Consider the following 20,826-nt stretch of genomic DNA (forward strand, 5'->3'; position numbering starts at 1 on the left):
ATTTGCAAAACTTACCCTAGTGACTGTGAATTTCCTCAACATGAAAAGGTCAGCAAGGCCATTTCTGTTGGGTTTCTACTTATCCCCCTCAGGAGTATAGCTACACCACATGATTACAATGAATTAGAATAATTGATATGATAATACCCGAGTTTTACAGGGTCCCTCTACAAGACAGGCGGACTGGATAATTATGCAGGACTCATGGATGGATCACTGAATGGGCCTATTGGGCTTCAAGTGTAAAAGGACCCCCTGGACTTCACCTACAAAATGCCATAAAAGAGGTGAATATCCAGGAACAGACTGAAATGACCACAAAGAATTAAAAATAACGAGTCCACCCCCCAAGAAAGACTACAAAGAGATGGAAACTGGAAGAGAAAAAAAGCGCCACAAAGCAACTATAAACAAATGCAAAACAACTACAAAAAGGGCAAAAAATGGTATGGAGAGGTGGTGGGGCTTTTTGCATGTTTATGCCCAGGGGCCCATTGTAGTTTCAAATTCAATGAGGAAAAAAAAAAAAAGACGATGACAGAAATCCTCTCTGGGGTTTAACGTGCTACCTACCTACAGCGAATGGGGAAAATAATGACACCATCTCATTTAAAAGTTTTTATTGAAATGATTTTAAATACAAATAATATATTTTTCCATTTACAATGACAGTTCCTTTGTAAACAAAAGTGGCAGATAGAGAGTCATTGGGTAGTTTGTCCAAACTGAGGCGGCCTGCCGGCCAGTCGCCTGGACAAGATCTGTCATGGGAGAGATGGTGTCGTATTTAACCTCACTGCAGTTTTTTTTCCACACAGCGTAAATCACTGATGCTACATTCTATTGCAGAGCGATAAATACTCAGAGTACAATATTACCTGTTAGCAAAACCTGCTTTCAATTACTCGAGGGTATAGTGCGCGCATGTGAGTTTGTGAGTGTGTATGTCGTTTCAGGAGAGCGTGCTCACAGAAACCTTTATCTCTCCCACACTAACATTACACAGTAGTGTAAAAAAAAAAAAAAATCCCAGAACTGTTCAGTATGGATATTCATGGTGAAAGATTAGTCATTTCTTATAAACACTGTCAAGTCGTCGACATACAGTGAGAGCCCAGAGCTACACAAGGAAGCTCTGATTTTCTGCTTCATTTTTTTTTATGCACTCGAGTCCAACAGATGTAAAAAGAAAAGGGGAAAAAAAGGGTTAGATGGGAACAAAACAAGACAATGTGTTACATTTGTTATAACTACAACTGAAGTGAGAGGTACAAACAACAAATCTTAAATGAAAGTTGGTTCTCTTGGTTAGCCAGAACTGCTCTGTACTCCTCAGACAGAAACATTTAAAAACAAAAATATTCTAGATCTGGGGGGAAAAACCTTTTGTCTGAAATGGCAGTTACACTTCGAAAAGAGTTTGTCCTGCTGTAATGCCTAAAGGTGCTGGACAGAAGCAAACATGGAGCCAATTTTCAACTCATGTTGCTCACACAGGTTTGACCGCTGATATTGGCATCATTTCATGTTTATTCACTTACTCACGCAAGATGTGTTGGTGTATATACCAACAATGTTCTTTTTGTCTATCAACTATGGTTGAAATAACCCCTACTGCTGCTTTGTACCAGTTGTGGAGGTCCCAGATAAGTCAAAAAACCAAAATGTTGTTGCGTCTGTGTTCATATCATCATTTGGAGGTACATAGGGCTCAGGCAATTTCACCGCCTTCTCCAGGAATTGTGTCTGGAAGACTGCCGCAACAGCAGTATGAAGCCAAAATAAACCAATTTTGTTGTGACTTAATTGCAATAAATGGATGAAAAGTATACTGAATAGACTACATCATGATGCAGATCTGTAAAAAGTCTAAATTCATGCTTTGCTTGACATCTTGCGGACAGATCTGACAAACACCTTTTAAAATGCTTGTTTTGTGAATGGAGTCTGGCGCGATCAGTGCTTTGGAGAATCACAAGTCTGATAGGCTTTTGCGACGCAGCATCACACAAATTTCTACTTTCTTTTTTGCGTCATTCCCATCCCGGCGCCAATCCCGCCTCTTCTCACTTCCTTGCGTTCAGGAGAACATTTGCTTTGCGTTTGGTGTGAACACACCCTGACACTAGAAGTTACTCTCAATAGGTTTTTGTTCGAGACACTTTTCAGATCATGAGTGCTGCCCATGTCAGTGACCCCACACTGCAAACCCTTCAACACAGGGCCGGTCACATGTCACGTACGACTGCTAATCCTCTTCCAGCAGACAAAACTGCACTTTTTCATGGCAAGATCAGTGATATGTATTCCAAGACTGAGGAGCTCTAGGCTACTATGAAAATACTTAATTAAAACAAAAGAAAAACACTGTTACAAAACACAAAATAAACTTTTTTTCTGCTCTCCCAAGAAGCGCTGGTGCATAGCACCCCAGGACTTGTGTGTTGTGGTATTTCAGTTGTATTCATAAGGCCTTTCGGACAATGAGTATACACTGGAATGTGCTACAATTGTAAAAGGAAAAAAACAAAAAAACAATGAAGAGAAAGGAAGTCACTTCTCTGAAAAGCCACAAGTATGTATATATCTATATATATCAGTATCTGAGCCCCTTAAAAAGACTGAAAGGTCACAACTTGAATGTAGTATATGGACACAAAGAGTACTCAATAATTCAAACAAATCTTAACACTGCAAGTTTTGCCATTTTCCCCCCATTATACTTGAGGTCAATTCATTTCAAGATCCACCTGCTTTCAACCAACAGTTCAGAAAAATACAGTTTGATGTGGATCACAGGAACGGGATTAACGGAACTGACTGGAGATCAGAGTCTATCTGTAGACGTCTCCTTAAACATACAGTGAGTACAAGTACATACAAGTGACTGGCTGGTTTGACAGCGGAAAATAAAATGAAAGAAGAAAAAGAAGCCTGACGAGACTCAACTGTGCCCCCGTGTGCTGAAAGGAGCAAACGTCCCAATGGATGATGAGATCCCAGACGAACCGGGCTAAAGCTCACACTTCTGCAGGTTTAAGTGTACAATAGAAAGTATCATTGGTGTGGAAAACATCGGTGCCGAGTGATTTTTTTAAAATTAGGAGCGAGAGCGATGTCATGATTCCCGTACGGAGGTCATGTGTTTTTGTTAATTTTGCAAACCGAGTTAGCTGTTATACATCCCCCTCTCCCCCTCAAGAAAAGAAGAAAAGAGCCCAGATAATAGGTCCTCCAGTCCACAGTGTGTCTATCTTTCATACCTGTACAAACACATACGATGTTACAAACACACACGCCCACGTCCACTCACACTCTCGCGTACACACACACACACTCACACGGGCCTGGGTAAAGTATTCACAGAATTCTCTTCCGCCGGCAGCGGAAAGTGAATGAACAAGTCTCTGTAGAAAAGGGGGAGGGGGGGAATGGAGGGGCGGGGGTCACAGTCCATGTAAAGATAAAATGGAGGACAAGAAGGAGGGCTCTGTGTGTAGAAAGTGTCCCCCGTGATTCTGTGTGTGTTTTGTCGTGTGTGGCGGTCACAGCTTTGCTGCTCCTCGTTCTCTCTGCTCTCGAGTGCTGTTGTGGGGTCGGGAGTGGGAGGCCGTGGGAGGGGGGCGGGGCCGAGCGCGCGTGCATCTCCGCGTTCAGTCGTTGTCCTCGTCGTCGTCTTCGCTCTCCTCGATGCCGTCGCTGTCCTCCTGCTCCTCGTCCTCCTCCTCCGTGTCGGGGATGTCCCACTGTGGGTGGTTGTCCAGCATGGCCTTGGCCTCGTGGACCTCCAGCTGGGAAAGCACAAGATTTATACGTTTTAATGCACGTGATCTGTTTCATTCTGAAGAGTCAGCTTTTTCAAAACCAAGATGGCTCAGTTCAAAATTTTGTTTCGAAACAAAACTTCTCATCTCTTCTCTGACGTGATTTTGACGTCAGATGATCTGCTACCACTACACTTCATAGTGATGTTTGTTCAAACAAAGAGACTGGAGTCTCATCTGTCATTGGATTTAAATTAGGGCTGGGCGATATATCCATATAAAAGATATATCAATATATTTTTAAATGTGATATGGAATTAGACCATATCACATATATTGATATAGTTCATTGAGCTATGATCCTTGATCCAGGCAAGCTGCTTTATGTAAAATGCTGCCCTTACAAGGCAGCATATTACATTATTATATTAAATATAATATTTCGTTCTATTTTAATGTTTGTTATTCTTTTCTCATATAAATATATTTATTTAAATGTGCACTTTATTGATAAAAAAAAAAAAGGTACTCCTGTTGTTATACAGTATTTATGTTCACTTGTGACATGTCATATTTGGCTTTGACTTTGACTTAACATTTGCGCTCACTTTGCAATGAAAATATCGGGATATACTGTATATCGTATATCGATATTCAGCCTAAATATATCGGGATATGACTTTTGGTCCATATCGCCCAGCCCTAATTTAAATGAATGCCTCTGACTGCAGTAAATGCAGAAAAATCTAACATCTGTCATTAAAGGAATGTATAAAAATAAGACTTCTTCTCTTCTGATTAGTCTAAAAATCATACTTTTACAGAGAGATTTGTAGCTTTATGTAGTTCATCTCTTCTTTCGGGGGGGGATTCTCCTCCATTGTTTTGCCAGTGACTATTAGAAAACTTTCACACCTGTAGCTTGGCTTCATTTAGTCTCCACCAAAGATAAAAACAAAGAAAAACTGATGCTTTCTAATTCTTTAAGTCTTTTTACAACCAATAGCTGTAAACATGATGTCACACAGACTGATAGGCTTTACCGCATAGTTCAAAGCTCCCAAACTTCAATCATAATATTGACACAAGAATTCTAAAATCAACATTCAAACGTCGCCCAGCTTTTTTGGGTTTTTTCGGGATGTTTATTCATTCTATTTACACCTAGTATTTCGGCACAGTTGCAGATAAAGATTAGCCTAAATCTATATTATTAGTATTATGGTATTTGTAGAATGAGATTCCAGTGGTGGCTGCGAAGGATTGTTTCTGTCTGGTGTGATCCAAACATTTCTAATAACCCCATCAGAGCATTGTTCAGTCCAGAAGAAAAAATGTATTGCTAGGAATTATGGAAGTGATTACACTGAACAAAACATTTTTTTTCAATCCATATTAGTTGCTGTTAAGTGTTCCAAAAATGACATTTTCACTGTGGTCAAAAATCTTTTTGACCACACTGACGCTAATGCAGATGTGACACATCTCAATAAGTAGGATAATTAGACTTTCAGACCTAATCAAATAACTTATGGGCTCCAAAATCAGCTTTATAATCTTAAGTCCCTAAATAAAGTACTTGTTAAGAATACAAACAAAACATTTGTTCTCCTACACAAAAGGGAAGTAAGCATGTGTGTCAAAAAATGACATTCAGTGAAAGACTAAATATTATAAATTCTAATGTGTATATTTATGTTCTCTGGTGTCAGCAAGAAATAATAGATTTCAAGTCTGCTGTTTGACCTCTTTTTATGAAAAATGATCAAACGGGTAGAAACAGGACAAAAAGTCCACACGGTATCGTGCCGAGATCGTTCTTTTCAGAGATACTGAGCAGCCTAGATGGATTATATGAAAATAACACCAGAATCAAACCAGAGTTAGGTGTGAAAGCTTTTTTTCCCAAGTCAAAGATCATTTTTGTATCTTATAGTGACTAACCAGAAGCTAAAAAAAAATCTGATCAGTAAAACAACAGTTTTTGCCATTTTTTTTATGGCAGATTTGACACACTTCAGCTGTTTTACAATAAAAAGGAAAGGTTTCCTAAATTTAAATTACACTGAATAAAAACTTTATTTTAAATTTGAAACAGAAACCAATGTGGGGAACATTACAAATAACATTAAAGATTAAGTATTTTAAGAGAAATTCTCATTATCTCTGACGCTCATCAATTCACACCTGTACTGCACTCAATCTTAATGTCTACCAGGTGTTAGAATAAATAAAAGTACAATTCACGCTCTGTTTGGCTTGAAACAGATCCCTGTGTTCCCAACACCTTGGCAGCAATTAACACCATTGTTCAGTGAGCTGCTGGTATATTTTGGCCGTGGCTGGTGTGTGTATTGTCTCAGCCGATTTAGCAGGCAAACTGATTCGGCCAGGCGTTTTCCAACCAATCACATGCACATATGCACACAAACACACACAAACACACACAGCTTTGTTCTCACCTTGAGTGGTTTGATCTGGTCCAATCCCAGGAAGGAATCAGAACGAAGGATGACAGAATATTGGTAGTTTCCTGTTTTGGAGGGGGCTGGAAACTTCAGCTCCACCTGCGGAACGACACACACACACACACAAACACACAAACACATGAACAAGCTGTCGTATCTAATCACAGCAGCTCTCCGGGTGCAGACACATAGCTGTGTGACTGAGGGCGTGATTGCCCGATGTATTAAGTATAGTGTTACAGTGAAGCATGTGGCGAGGCTACATCGTTACTGTGTCAAAATGTCAAAATAAAACTGCCACGACATAAACAAACAAGGCGACTGATGTCAGCTGTAAAGAACGTCCACCTTTAAAAAAACAAAAAAGAAACACTAAATGAAGCAGCAAAAGGAGGCAAACCTGAAAGGACTAACATTCAAACTGTATGCAACTAAATTCACTCACATCAATTGTGGATAGGAACTGACTCATATGCACAAAGCTTAAAGCATAAAGCATGCTGGGATACCTTGCAACATGTACCAAGCTGACCAAGTGGGGCGGACAAATTTGGTGTGTACATTGGGCACGCTCAAGCAAGTCTGACCACAGGATCATTTTTTGTAGTGCTTGAGATGATGAGATTAGAGTTACATAAACTTCATACCTATATATAAACAGATGCAAAATGTTAAATTTTTAGTTGATTTACCGGAGATTAAGTCTGGTTTAATTCTTGTTTGAGAACAAGTTGGTGGAACGCACGACCAGTTCCTACCAGAGCAGGGACGTCTCTCTCTACCTTTAAAAAAACTCCTGAAGACCCAGCTCTTCAGAGAGCACCACACGATAATTCTACTCCTTAAAGAAACCTCACTAGCACTAAATGCTGCACTAATGGCTCTTATCGCACTATAGCTTGATTGTTTCCTTTTTTCTGTAAGTCGCTTTGGATAAAAGCGTGTGCTAAATGAATAAATGTAAATGAGAATAAACTCTTTTTGCCTTCAACTCTGACCAGTTCCAGTGAAGTTCATGGCTCCAGAGAAGACTTTAGTCTTCTAGTAAGTCTTTCTAACAGAGGCTAAATGTTGGAGAGGACCACAGGCCTATGCACGGTAGTCAACAGAAGTAAAAAGCTAACATTAAACTACAGCGAACAACACCATGGTCGTATGACTTCAACGTCACTACCGTTATGCTTCCAACAAGCTAAACGGCAGTTTTGGTTTAAATGATGTATTAACCTAATCTACAATCTACGAGAGTTTGTAAGAGCACAGAAAAACATGAATAGAGGCTGTAAGGTGGACTAGTGAGAGAGTTCCCATTTTATATCCCAGAAAACCACTGTAGTCTCATTTAGCCACTTGTTAGCAACCTCCTTTTTAAGGGCACGTACATTTTTATTTTACAATAAAACATCTCTTAAGCTTGTGTTACTCACAGACCTTATTTCAGGATTCTAACCACAAACCCATTCAAAACCCTCATTAAGTTTGAGAGGGGAGACCCCAGGGCGCTAAAATGCTAACTTACTTCCTGGTTTAATAACTCATTCCTTATAAACTTGTTACTGCACAATCATGGATCTGCAGAGGTCATCCCAGATGATCCATCTCAGGATAAAGGGAGTCCTCTGCTCTACAGAGTTACGCCCCTTGAGGTGAGTGGATGACTTCGGGCTATATGAATAAAATTGTCTTGGCATGACATGATGATTGGTCCGACTGTAAATATTAGACCGGCATTACCTCAGGCTGTGATTAACCATGTCGTGCAATTACATACGGCAAACATCTAATTATCGGCACAATGAGGCTAATTATTATTCAGCGGGTGAGCGGAGAATGAGCCGTGAACACAGCGCCCAATTTACTGCCCGGCCGTGTTGATGAAAGCAGATCTCCTGCCCTCCACATAGGAAAACACGTCTGTCAAACACGCGGCATATAAGCAGCCACACAACACAAACAGAAGGAATTGTTGAAGTGACAGACTAATTGATTGCTAGACAGTGAACCGTTATGCATGGGAGGGTCACCTCTTGCCTCCACATTCCTTCAGAGCGGAGGACAGCTGCTCGTGCAGACTTACACAGGCCTCATTAGGCTTTTACCTCGCTGTCAGTCCTTATTGTTAGTGGAGGACACCAGGATTAGAGGTGCAGAATAAACACACACACACCATCTACTCTGAGGGAAATAATGACACAAGTGCAAAAGGGTTGCCTAGCAACAGGATGTGTGAGGGGCTATGTTGCACGGGAAACAAGAAACGTGAACACACACACGCTTTAACTTATTAAGACCTTTCTGCTCCAGGCAGATCAAAGCATCAGCCACAATACACATTCACACATAGACACTTTATGATACTGTTAATTTCAATGCAAGAAAACTAATTGAAGTGGGATGGTGTCTAAAATTTGAAATAAACAGAATGCAATAATTTGCTAATCCTTTGTGACATGAGCTCAATAGAAAACTGTTTAAAGAATATATTTCATGTTCAAACTAAGAAACGTTTTTGTAAATATAAACTCTGAATTGAGAATTTAATGAGTTCTCTTTTTATTTACACTTTACATGAACGTCAATTAACATTTTGGTTGCCTAAAAATGTCTTTTTCAGCATTATGTTCTGCTAAAACACAATCTAAGGAGTCGGCTGTTCATTTTTCCGTTAAGTTTGTTTTAAGCGTATTTTTTTTCTAGCCAAAATTAGCATCCCATATAAAATATCACAGTTAATGTTAATTACAGACGGCCATTTTTGGCTCCAAAGGATTTCTTTTATACAGTCAGTGACTAACGCGCTCACCTCTTCTGTGTCTTTTAGCGTGCAGACGTGGTAGGGCATGGAGACGAGGGTCTGATCTCGGCGGTCGGCGATGTAGAGCCACCACCACTCCTGCTTCTCCTCGGGGAAGTAGAGGCTGTAGGCGGGGTGCGTCACCTTTGACTTGGTCTCCAGCAGGGCCCGCTCTCGCCGCTGGATGCTTTGCTGCAACGCCTCCCACTCCTGACGGGTAGGTGGGACAGATTTGAGGATTAGGTTGGGTGCGGTAAAAAGCAGCGTTTCCTTTTCTTTACATTCATTATCTTGACAAGGACATCAGGGTCATCTCGTGTTCAGGACAACACAATGAATAGACTGAGCACTGTGTAGGGCTGGGCAATATGGGCCAAAAGTCATATCCCGATATATTTAGGCTGAATAAAGATATACGATATATATCCCGATATTTTTATCGCAAAGTGAGAGCAAATGTTCAGTCAAAGTCAAAGCCAAATATGACATGTCACAAGTAGTTTTATTCAAACTGTTTAAGTGAACATAAATACTGTATAACAGGAGTACCTTTTTTTTTTTTTTTTTTTTACAAATCAAAGCTCTATAAAGTGCACATTTAAATAAAAAAATACAGTAAAATAGTAAAATGGAGTAAAATAATAACGAACTATATAGAGATATGTGATATGTTCTAATTCTATATCACATTTAAATATATATAGATTTTTTTATATCAATATATCGCCCAGCCCTAGCACTGCGTGTAGATTTTTCTCAGGACTGAAACACATATCGAAATACTGACAGATATTTTCATCAAGTTCTCTGACCTCTTCATCGTCGCCACCCATCTCGTCCACCTCTGTGTCGCTTTGTTTGTCGCTGTCTTCGTCTCTCTCGCTCGGAGAGTCCTTGTTGGCTTCGCCGTCGTCTGATTCGCTGCCCTTGTCTGAAGCGTCATCCTCTTCCTCTTTCGCTGCTGCTGCTGCTACAACGACTTCCTGTAACGGTGAGAAAAAAAAATCATAAATACGCTAGATTTTGAGATCATATCACAAAAGAATACAGTTAAAAGTGTATAAAAATCCACTGTGATTGGACACGTACGTTTCCTGCCACGTTGCCATTGGCCTGCTTGGTTTTAGCAGGAGCTGGAGTGGCCTTCTTCTTGGTTAATTTTTTCTTCTTGGACTTTGCTGTCTTCTTAGCCCCTTTACTCTTGTTCTGCCACACTTTTGTTTTGGTTTTACTCGAGTCTCCCTGGTTTACACGAACAGAAAAATCTCGTTAGATAAACATTACAAGATTTCTTGAAACATTAAGCTTTTAAACAGACCTGAACAGACTAAATATGTTGACTTAACGTGGTGTGTGTGTGTGTGTGTGTGTGTGTGTGTGTGTGTGTGTGTGTGTGTATGTGTGCAATCCATACTGTTTCCTCTGTAGCTGTAGCCTCATCTGCTAGACACGGTGTTGACTCCTGCTCCTTTTCAAACACCTCCTACACACAAACACGATACACACAGATACAGTTAATTCATGCTTTTCAACAATGCATACAGTCAACAGCACACTCTAGTGGCAGCAACATAAAAAATCTATTTGATTAAAAAATGTTGCTTTCCCATCAATATGTCGGGTAATGATGGCGTCATTCCTTACCGACATGCATTTTCTGGTTAAGGTGACGGTTACTGTGACGATAGAGCCTGCTGTGATGTTATTGCTGTCTTCATCATCAAGGACTGCAGAAACAGGAAGAGAAAGGAACTTTTAATATCCAAAAGGTTTGACAAAAATAGAATCTGAACAGTTCCACAATGTTTTGATTAACAAATTAGGTAAACTAGACTACGTGACATTTTCATCAAGCTGCATGCAAAAGTTTGTCTCACTCTGTAGGTAAATTAAATTGCTCATAAAAAGTGCCAGAGCTAAAGCATTGCTCCCATATGTGACAAAAACTAAGATGGCACTACAGTGCAGAGGTGTTTAGGGCTGCAGACGTGTCACATGTCAGCTGGTGGCCAAACAAAGTGTGTTTGCATGTGCGTGTTTTAGGACTGACCCTGCAGTTTGGTGTCCATGGTGATGTGAGGGAAGCTGCCCAGCACAGCCATGACCTCATCGTACTTCTCCTCCCCCAAGAAACGCAGCATGCTTCTTCTGTCCGAGTCCTTGAGACTCACCAGGTCCTGGAGGCTCCGAACTTTATACTAAAGAGGAAAGGACAAAACAATTATTAGTGATGGCTGGTGACTTTCTTGCTAGATTTAGCATCTAGTGATAAAGTTAGCAATATGTTCAACCATTTGGGGAAACGTGGAATATATTTAAATATACTGCATAGCAGTTCATTTCCATGCCGATGCTCAATGTAATCTCAATGATAGAGGTGGCCGTTAATGTAATACACACATCATTGCATGCTTGTAAAAATTCATCTTTTTTTCTACAAATTGTTCAAACGCCATGCATGTGTGCATGTACAGACACTGCAGTTACCTTCTTAGAGATGCAGTAGCGGAGGTGCTCCTCCTCAAAGTGGGGCAGCTGCAGCAGTGGAGACTTTGACTCCTGCAGACCCTGCACTATCATCTGGGTCAGCTTCATACAGTTCTCTATGGTCACCAGCCGAGGAGCGTGGAAACCTGCAGGTGACCGGGAAAGTTATCAAAGAAGTTGTTATGTGGGCTGTGAAAATTGTATTCAAAGTGATAACTCCTGCTTAAACTAAATTGGACGTGTGTGTGTGTGTGTGTGTGTGTGTGTATACCTCCTCTGCTGTTGGCCATCATGGTAAGCTGACAGCCCACGTTAATCATCTCCTGGAGGAGAGCTGGACTCTTCCTCGTCACAAACCTCTGATCTGGAGCCGAAACAAACGTTCTTAATAACATGTTCCTGACCTTTATAATATTTCATGTCATTTCATTAGGAAGTCCTTTCAGTGGTTAGCATTATTATTGATACAGTGGTTGAATATTGACTTCCGCTTCAGCCTCTGCAGGTTTAACTCGGCCTTCTCAAAAACAACAGTTTGTGTTCTTTACGGTTCACAAATAGTTGGGGAAAAAAACTAAAACTACTCTAAACAGCTTGTCCTACTTGAGTATGTAAGCTTACATCTGTGTAGAAGTGTAAACATATAAAAAGGGTAGAGTTGTGTATTCATGTTGAAACTTGCAACTTCACTTCAAACAGCTTGTGCAGCTGTTTTATTTCCCATTTTTAGAGATCTAAAGAACCAGTTCCTGTGCACGTGTGTGACTTTGGAGAAGGCTGACAAAGTTACACAAGCCAGTGTCTTACTATGTGAAAAAACACAGTTTTAACTGACACAGTTTGGATTTTGGGATAAAATATTTCTTTCAACAAACGCCATCAGCTCTATTAAGAGTAGATTTTAAACAGCAATTTTAATATCTGAACAGACAGGAAGACATAATTTTCAGGATTCTTCTACACATCTTAGTTAGTTAATTTAGTGTCCTACCTTCCTCCAGCTCCTCTGATACGTCCATGCGTGCCAGGTGAGCCAACACTAATACCCTGGCCTTCAAACTGTACGGATAGCAGAAAGGAGGCTCCTTCTTCTTCACGTTGATATTTCCCAACTCACGGATCAACTGCGAGACAGACAGGACGTATTTGAGGTCAATATGTCATTTTAAAGCTGAAAACACATCACTATGGTGTGTGTGACATGCGTCAAGTGTGGCACCAATAGGAAGCATCCGGCTACAGCGTGTCAACACAGGACCACACAGATTACTCCTACTTTTACCAAAGTTAAAGATCTTCCACCTTTGCATTAGCTTTCAAACATGTGTGGACAGCCACTACTTAAACTGGATTCTTCAGCTGAAGAGCTAATCTCCAGAACTCACCAGGCAATATCTTTATATTGACGGGATTATGGGTTATATACCTCGGGATATTTCTTGACCTCAACAACTAATCTCTCCTTCAATACAAAGGTGTACGAGTGACAGCAACAGCAATTGGTGAGGACAGGAAGTCGAGCAGCAGAGAAGAAGAGCTGCTACGGGAGTCAGGATGTAGGAGGTTTGCAAGTCTCATGAAGTTGTTCTGACACACGTATACATAAACATTTAAGTCTTAGATTACCTGTGGCACTTCGATGTTGTCTGTTGGTCGTATTGTGGCTTCTTTATTGCTGCGAGGGTCGAACTCAAACGCTGCTGTCAACACCATGGCTAACCCTGGAGGGCACAGTTGGTTAAAATTAGATTAAAAGATGATGGAAACCTGTGATTTATAACCTTGTTCAGTAGGTTTAGATCAATGTCGTCTCGTACAGAAGAAACTGATGTGTAAATCATAACTCAAAAATTATGAATACACTGCAGTGTTGGAAGGGAAACTCACGCTTCATGTTCATGTTGGGCGTCTTGTACATGAAATGCATGAAGAGCTGCGTGGTGTTGATGAGGATCTGGTCCCCGCTGTATCGGATGGAGCGGTACCACCATGTGCCCTATGATGGAAGGGGGAAAAAAAGAAAGAGAGAGAAAAAGGTGAAATCTGGGATTCAACAAGAAGTAGTTTTTTTTTTTTTATTACAAAATCTATTACACAGATCATAGTAAGGACTTACCACAACAACAGGCAGGATCACCATGAAGGCTAGTCCATATACCAACAGAACCTACAGAAAGCAAAATAATACACTCTTAGTTATTGACAACATTGGCTTGCTGCTAGTACAATCTAAAACATAATAAGTAAATGAAGGTAGGCTTAGTAAGTATAAGCACATAGGGCACCACAGGAATGAGTTCTTAAACCAGGACAAAAGTTAGCATTTTAGCGCCCTGGGGTCTTACCTCTCAAACTCAATGAGGACTTTGAATGGGTTTTTGGTTAGATGCATGAAATAAGGTCAGTGGTGATCACAAGCTGAAGAGATAATTGCGTTTTGTTGTATGGCATGAAATGCATTAGTAAATATCCGGTGAATTTTGAAGTTTTCAAGCGTCCTTAAAAAGTTGTTTGCTAACAAGAGCTAAATGAGACGACAGTGGTCGTCGGGGACATTAAACGTCATCACGCCAGATGGGAGATCTCACTAGTCACCTGACAGCCTCTAGTCGTGTTTTAGTGCTCTTGCAAACTCTTGTAGATTGTAGATTAGGTTAATAAACAATTTGACAACTAGTTGGTCAAAACTGCTGGTTAGCTTGTTAGAGACCGTCTGAAGCGTAACAGTAATGATGTTCCAGTCATGGGACCATGGTGTAGTTAGCCACAGGTGCATCTGAATAATTTAGAATACCAGTGAAAAATGTATTTATGTCAGTAATTCAGTTAAAAAAAGTGGAAATAACACATTATATAGATCCATTACACACAGAATGAAACCTTTCATGTCTTCATTTATTTAATTTCTTCTAATTATAATGATTATGGCTTACATTTAATGAAGACCGAAAATTCAGTGTGAGTGTTATTACAAACATATGGAAATATTGGCCTCTGAAACGTATGTCCATGCACACAATACTTGGTTGGGACTGTTTGACTTGAACTACTGGAAATGGACTTTTCTATGACATTCAAATGTATTGAGATGCAGCTGTACAGCACAACTTTAGCTTTTTATTTTCGTTGGCTACATTAACGCTTGAAACATCATAAAAGTGGTGTTCAATTGTGAAGATTATCCTGCTGAACCATCAGAAGCGTGTGTTTGCCACAGAGTTTATTTCCTGCAGTGATACAAAATCCAATGAGGCTAATTCTCAATAGACCCCACGGCGATGCTGCTTCTGAGTTGGCCTACAGAAACACATTGTCATCTTGTTTGCTCTCTATTGACATAATCAATAAATAAATACCAGCATTGAGTTCTTCTGGTCAACAATCCAGGCAGGCAAGGCGATACCAAAGCTGGTTGCTAGTAAGGGAGACATAAGAGGCAAGGGATCAAAATGGCAAAATCTCATATTGCAGTACAGTCCCCTGCAACAGCAATGAGCTGTGTGGCAACTTCTGCATCATGGACAAAGTTGGAATTAAACATGACACCAAGACAGCCTGATATCCCCCCCCATTTACATTATGACGAAGTGACATCTTCAAAAACTATCAATACATCTCTCAAATCTTCTTTTAATTACCAAAATTTAAACCACAAAATCCATTTTTGCAGACATCAAAATCTGTATAAACATGCTATTTTTGGACACCCACAGTAGCAGAGTGTGTGAAAGTGGGAGACATATTTTCATCGTAGACTCAGCGCTCACTGGAATGAATGGGCTGTCATGTTTCAATTCATCTTCCACTGTTTAACACCTTCACGACTACGAGAGGCTGACTCACCACCAGCCAGCACACAGAAGGTGTGGCGACACGTTAAAAAAATTGCAAGCGTGTGGGATTTAGTGTATCTCACTCACCTCCTGGACCATCTGGGTTACCGTAGTTTTCCCAGTTCAATCGTGACTGCTCGTTGGTCAGACTGTGGGAGGGGGGGAATGATGAAGAAATGAGTCATCTACTCAAAATTCAGGGCTTCCATTATTGATTTAGCTGTTTATTGATTTAGCAGATGCAGTCTTGCTGTCTGGCTTACGAAGTTAAAACGTGAATGACACTTACGCAGCGTAGGCTTTGGCAATTTTCATGAACATGGCCTCACTACCACGAGGCATGTCAGGATGGAACTGGAGTGACAGTAGGCGGTATTGCTTCTTGATTTCTGTCAGTGATGCACCCTGGAGACAGAAATAATATTACAACCACACCACAGACAGTGCAAGTAACAGCTAGAATTAAAATACAGAGAATACTGCAGGGTCTCAGAAGTCCTTAAAGATGATATTTTTATCTTGAGACGAAGTTATCTTTGTACCACAAGATAAAAAAAAGTGTCTTCAGGGACTTGAGAGGCTCTGCAGAACACAGAGGATTTTATGTTTGTGTGTGTGTGTGTGTGTGTGTGTGTGTGTTTACCGGGTCCAAGTTGAGGACTTCATATGGGTTATACTCCTGGTACTCTCTGTCCAGCTTGGACACCTTGTAGGCTAGAAGCAGGAACACGACCCAGCCAAATAACAAGGCTGCTTTCCTGAAAATGACATCACACAAACAGGGAAAAAAGGAATTAGACACAAACCTTTTTTTAGTCCCTGGAGACAACATCAGTCCTGTATCATTTTTAGGAGACGTTTTCACACTGCGGCTTGCAATTATTATAACTGTTTTGAGTTGCAGAATCGATCAGCGAGGATTTCAGCATTTAAGACCAGACACTACATGCAAAAACTGTCCAATTTTTAAGGTTTTGGGCTGTTTTTTTTATGTAACATGTCTTCTTTCAGAATAGTGCAAATAAAACATCCAAAAACAAACATTTATGTGTATTTTTTTTTTACGATATTTGATCCATTTGTGGCTGTTTTTTCTCCTAAATTCACTAAAAGTTAGTGTTGTATTGCACAGTGTCTCATGCTCTTAGCCATAAATCCCAACTTCAGCCACACCTACAGAAACCAGACCTGCCAGTTTTATTCTTCACTATATTCTGAAGGTTTGCACAGAGGGGGTTGTCTATACATCATTATAGTACACTTTACTCATAAAAACATATACCAATTTCCATATACCAAGAGTTGAATCTTTATACATGTAGAGATAGATAGATAGATAGATAGATATCAACAAAATAAAATTATAACTTTGAAATTTGCCTCATCCAATGTTCAGATTTATGTCTTGGAAATAAATGCAAACTAGCACATTCTTAATCTTAACATAAAATTTAGGAAAACTTGCAATGCAAAACAATATTGTCTTAATGTAAATAACAAGCTAGGGAAGTTGCATGGTGATATCTACAAGTTAAAAACATTAACTTATTCAACTGTAGTGTCTCCCCTTAGAGCTACAAACATTAGGTAAATAATTTGCTGCATACAAGCATCAGGGCAGGACCAGTTCTGACATTGTTGTTGTTTGGTATTTATGCATGGAAGTTGAACTTGTTTCCATGACAATGGCAAAACCCTATGGCCTGCTCTGCAGCATCTGTTGCCATGACAACCGCTCACTGGCCTGAGTTGTCTGGGTGGCTAAACCATTTAAAAAAAAAAAAAAATACATGATGGATTCCTATAATAAACACGGTCGTTATGATACAGTCGTGAAGAGGAAACAGATACTGAGATTTTATTAGAGATTCATTCCACTTGATAGACGTGCTGGAGGCTTCCAGCAGCTTCAGTCACAAATGCAGTCGTGCAAATAAAGAATTCATGCATCCTGAGAGTAAAAACAGGATCTAGTGGTAGAACAGGAGTGGAAAAGTGGAAGTATGGAGACAAACAGCCGAGGAGGCAGAGACGGAACAAAGAGGAGACAGAAACACTGAGACGGAGGAGGGCGAATGAGTGAGACGCTGAATAGCACTTGAACACCCGTCTTTCCATTAACCCACACTCTCAGACTGAATAAACAACACTGAGAAAACAGGGTCGTGTTAACAGAAATGTTAAACAGTGCAACACGATGTTTACACCGGCAGCAAAGGCCACTGAGAGGTTTACACGTGAAAACAACATAAGCTGAAGTTGTGCCAAAAATTAGCCAATAAATGAGCATTTCCACACAGCTTGGCCTTTAGCTCATCTTCACACCACAGTGGGAACAACCCTGTGCAGCTGGAAACTGAATAAGATATCAGTAACAGCTCTGCCATGGAAGGATGAGTGAGCTTTTTCAATGCAAATAGCTCAAGCTAGTCACACCCAATCAACAGCAGTGATGTAATATTTGACAACAAAGGAGGAAGGAGCAAACAAACAAGGAAACAAACCTGTTGTTTACTGTCGAGGAAGTTACGGTCACCAAAACATTCATATGAAACTAATCGATTTAGCCAACAAATCTTTAAAACTGAGGTTCTCATAAGTCATTTAGCATGAAAAATGCATGAAAAAAATGACTTATCAACTAATCTTATTCAACCAAGACCAAAACGGCATATAACAAAGAGGGAGCAAGCCCTAGAAAACTACAAACCCAAATCATTGGACTCACTTTAGTGTTGGGACTATACTTTGCTGTGACTTCATCAGCCTGAGCCGGTACCACAGACACCTGCCATGGACCCTCCTCAGGCTCTTCAGACGCAGTTGTTCTGGAAAGATGATGGACAGAAAGACATATTAGCACCACTAAAACATTCACAATCTGCAATGATTATACCACAGTCATTTGTGAGTAATATTTTCACTGAGGTTCTCTAATTATTGTGGCTATGTTAGCCGAGCAGGGAGAGGCATATATTACCTTCTTTACGCTTGAAATAAGCTCAGAAATGTGATTATTTCTAAACTGTTAATGCCACGATTTTAACTAGGGACTTACAATACAATATTTAGTCTTAAAGGGTCAGATTACTCAAAATGATCCACAGATCTTTGTTGGGAGAAATGATGTCTTTGTATAACTCCTACATGGAACTGCTTACAACATGATCTGTGAATTATCTTGAGAGACCAGCTCATAATTTCTGGAAAGAGGGAGTGCTGTTTATATTTTTAATGTACGTTTTAGTGATTTAGCCTATATAAGCAAAGTGCCACAGAGTCCCATCATATTTAAGACAAGGCAGACATGTCTACAGCCTATATCTCACAAGTTTGGCAACTCACACTATAACAATCTAGACTGATAAATAGCACTACATGTAAGACAAGAAAAATATGTGGGGGTTTTTATTTGGGGGTGAACTGTCTCTTTAAATCAATATAATAACTGTTAGCATCAGTTCCAGTCTATGGTGAGCTGTCACTCAGCTACTCACAGCAGACCAGCTGAGTAAAGTTTGCTAGCATATGTTACATAATCTGTGTTGGTTTGTTGACAAACAGATAGCTGTACTAAGATAAGGATATATCAGTATAACGTCAATAAAGCCACAAAGGCAGGCTTGTGAACCTGCTCTAGCTGAACTAGCCAGCACTTAGGTTTATTTTTACCCACTTAAGAAGCAAATACTGACTGTATATGTTATATTAATAAAAAGGGATACCAATTGGATGCGATCTGATAAAGCTGTTGGGGTAAAATAGTTAACACTAGCTGCACCACAGTGAGAAAGACGTGGCCATCATCTTTGTAACGTTTACAAGTTAAAGCAACGTTGATTTAGCTCCTGCAGCCTCTGCATGTCAGTAGCAGCTAGCCAGATTAACAGACAAGCTGCTAGCTGAACACTTCACGTTTAAACCTCTGACGTCCAGGAGATTCTGGTTCAAATTCATCAACTTCCTGTGCATTGATTTCTGTCTCTGTTTAGCATATTTCAGTCTGGCCTTACAACACATGTATGGCTCCTTTTTCTCGACACAAACTTGGCTATTAGTCCGATTTTTCATTTTATTTTAATTAAAGTATAAAGCTACCAGGAACCCAAAATACAAACAAAAGACACAGGTGTCTATGGAAATGTACCATTTTTAAAAATACCATTTATATACACAAAAACAGCAGAAATAATAATAAATAATAAAACTACAAAACAGTCTATTTGCATGTAAATTAAAAATAGTAATAGTTTTCATTGTAGAAAGAAAATTCACATTCTAAAAATGGTCTAGAAACATAAATGCACACTGTGAAAGCTCCTATGATTGCACTTTTAACTGGCTTTCTCAGCTTGTCTACATATCATATATAAATAAAGTTATTACTGCAAGTTAAACATGTGTATTTTCAATAAATAGATGGACTCCAGAGGTTTAACTAGCTGTGGTTAGTAAGTTAGCTAAGTTAGCACTGAGGCAGACATCGGGCCTTACCAGCATTCTGATCCCGGGGCCAGAGGTAATATGTGGCTGGGATCACAATAAGTCCGACGAAGGACGTGAGGAAATAGAAAAATGTATTGCCGCTGTCATCGTACTGGAACTGTTGCCCGGCCATTTCGTAGCGGCGCTTGGGTCGCCCTTCTTCTCCACCGCTGCGCTTCCCCCTTGTAGCCCAATGTGTGCGACTTGACAGACCGTTATTAGCAAGCCAGCTAGCATCAAGACAGCTCTGATCATCGGTGTACGTGGTGTACGCCTGCGCAATGTGGCCCTTCTTCTTCTTCACTGCAGGATTCAGCGCGCTTAATGAGCGCTACTGACCCCTACAGGTGGCAGTGTAGATAGGGCAGAGGAGCTGAGTGTGAATGGCTTTTTGAGTTTGATTAACCACCTTGTTTGCAATTGTTTGTCCATCCATAGTCTTTTTTTCCCCAGAAACTTAAATAATAATAAAAAAAAATACATTGAAGTAGATGTATGTATTTTCTTTTCTCTTTTTTTGAAGCCACGTGAATTATTAAGACAACATAGATATGCTAGATTTTTCATCTTGTCAATTGCATGAGTTACAGATAGTTGCAGAGCCTGATCATGTAAGTCATCAGGTAAGTTTTGCAACTTTTGCAGCATTCATCAAGAGCTACACGACTGAATTTCCCCTCTGGGATAAATAAAGTCATTTTGATTTTATTTTATTTTATTTTATTTGCAGTTTTCAGAGTTTCTTACTATGATTAACAATGTATTTTTGATTACTTTCTAAAGAAAACATACTTTTCAAACCTGTGGGGTTTAGTCAAATTGATATCATGTTAGACTATGGATGGACAAACCACACAAGATGGTTAAACATTTATAATTATTAGGTTATTAAGTCCTTAAGTTATTAAGGTGGTGGGCCTTTTGCATGTCTGTGCCCAGGGCCCCCTCCTTGTCTCATAATCTGCCCATGTGTTAGACTGGCTCTACCCAGTGAA

General features: G+C 39.9%; 1 protein-coding gene across 1 annotated transcript; it reads right to left on the bottom strand.

Annotated features, from left to right (window-relative positions):
- Positions 1–605: 605 nt before the first annotated feature.
- sec63 (SEC63 homolog, protein translocation regulator) lies at positions 606–20,266 on the bottom strand. Its single transcript, XM_059357035.1, has 20 exons — positions 19,841–20,266; positions 18,075–18,174; positions 15,990–16,104; positions 15,636–15,751; positions 15,434–15,495; positions 14,870–14,928; positions 13,630–13,680; positions 13,401–13,509; positions 13,140–13,234; positions 12,505–12,637; positions 11,785–11,877; positions 11,514–11,659; positions 11,077–11,224; positions 10,671–10,753; positions 10,441–10,509; positions 10,116–10,268; positions 9,839–10,009; positions 9,036–9,236; positions 6,227–6,331; positions 606–3,791 (listed from the first exon to the last, which is right to left on the bottom strand). Exons 1-20 carry the CDS (start codon positions 19,962–19,964, stop codon positions 3,654–3,656), a joined length of 2,271 nt encoding a protein of 756 aa, XP_059213018.1. The 5' UTR covers positions 19,965–20,266; the 3' UTR covers positions 606–3,653.
- Positions 20,267–20,826: the final 560 nt, after the last annotated feature.

Source organism: Centropristis striata, chromosome 18, assembly GCF_030273125.1.
Source record: "Centropristis striata isolate RG_2023a ecotype Rhode Island chromosome 18, C.striata_1.0, whole genome shotgun sequence".
Taxonomy (NCBI): Eukaryota; Metazoa; Chordata; class Actinopteri; order Perciformes; family Serranidae; genus Centropristis; species Centropristis striata.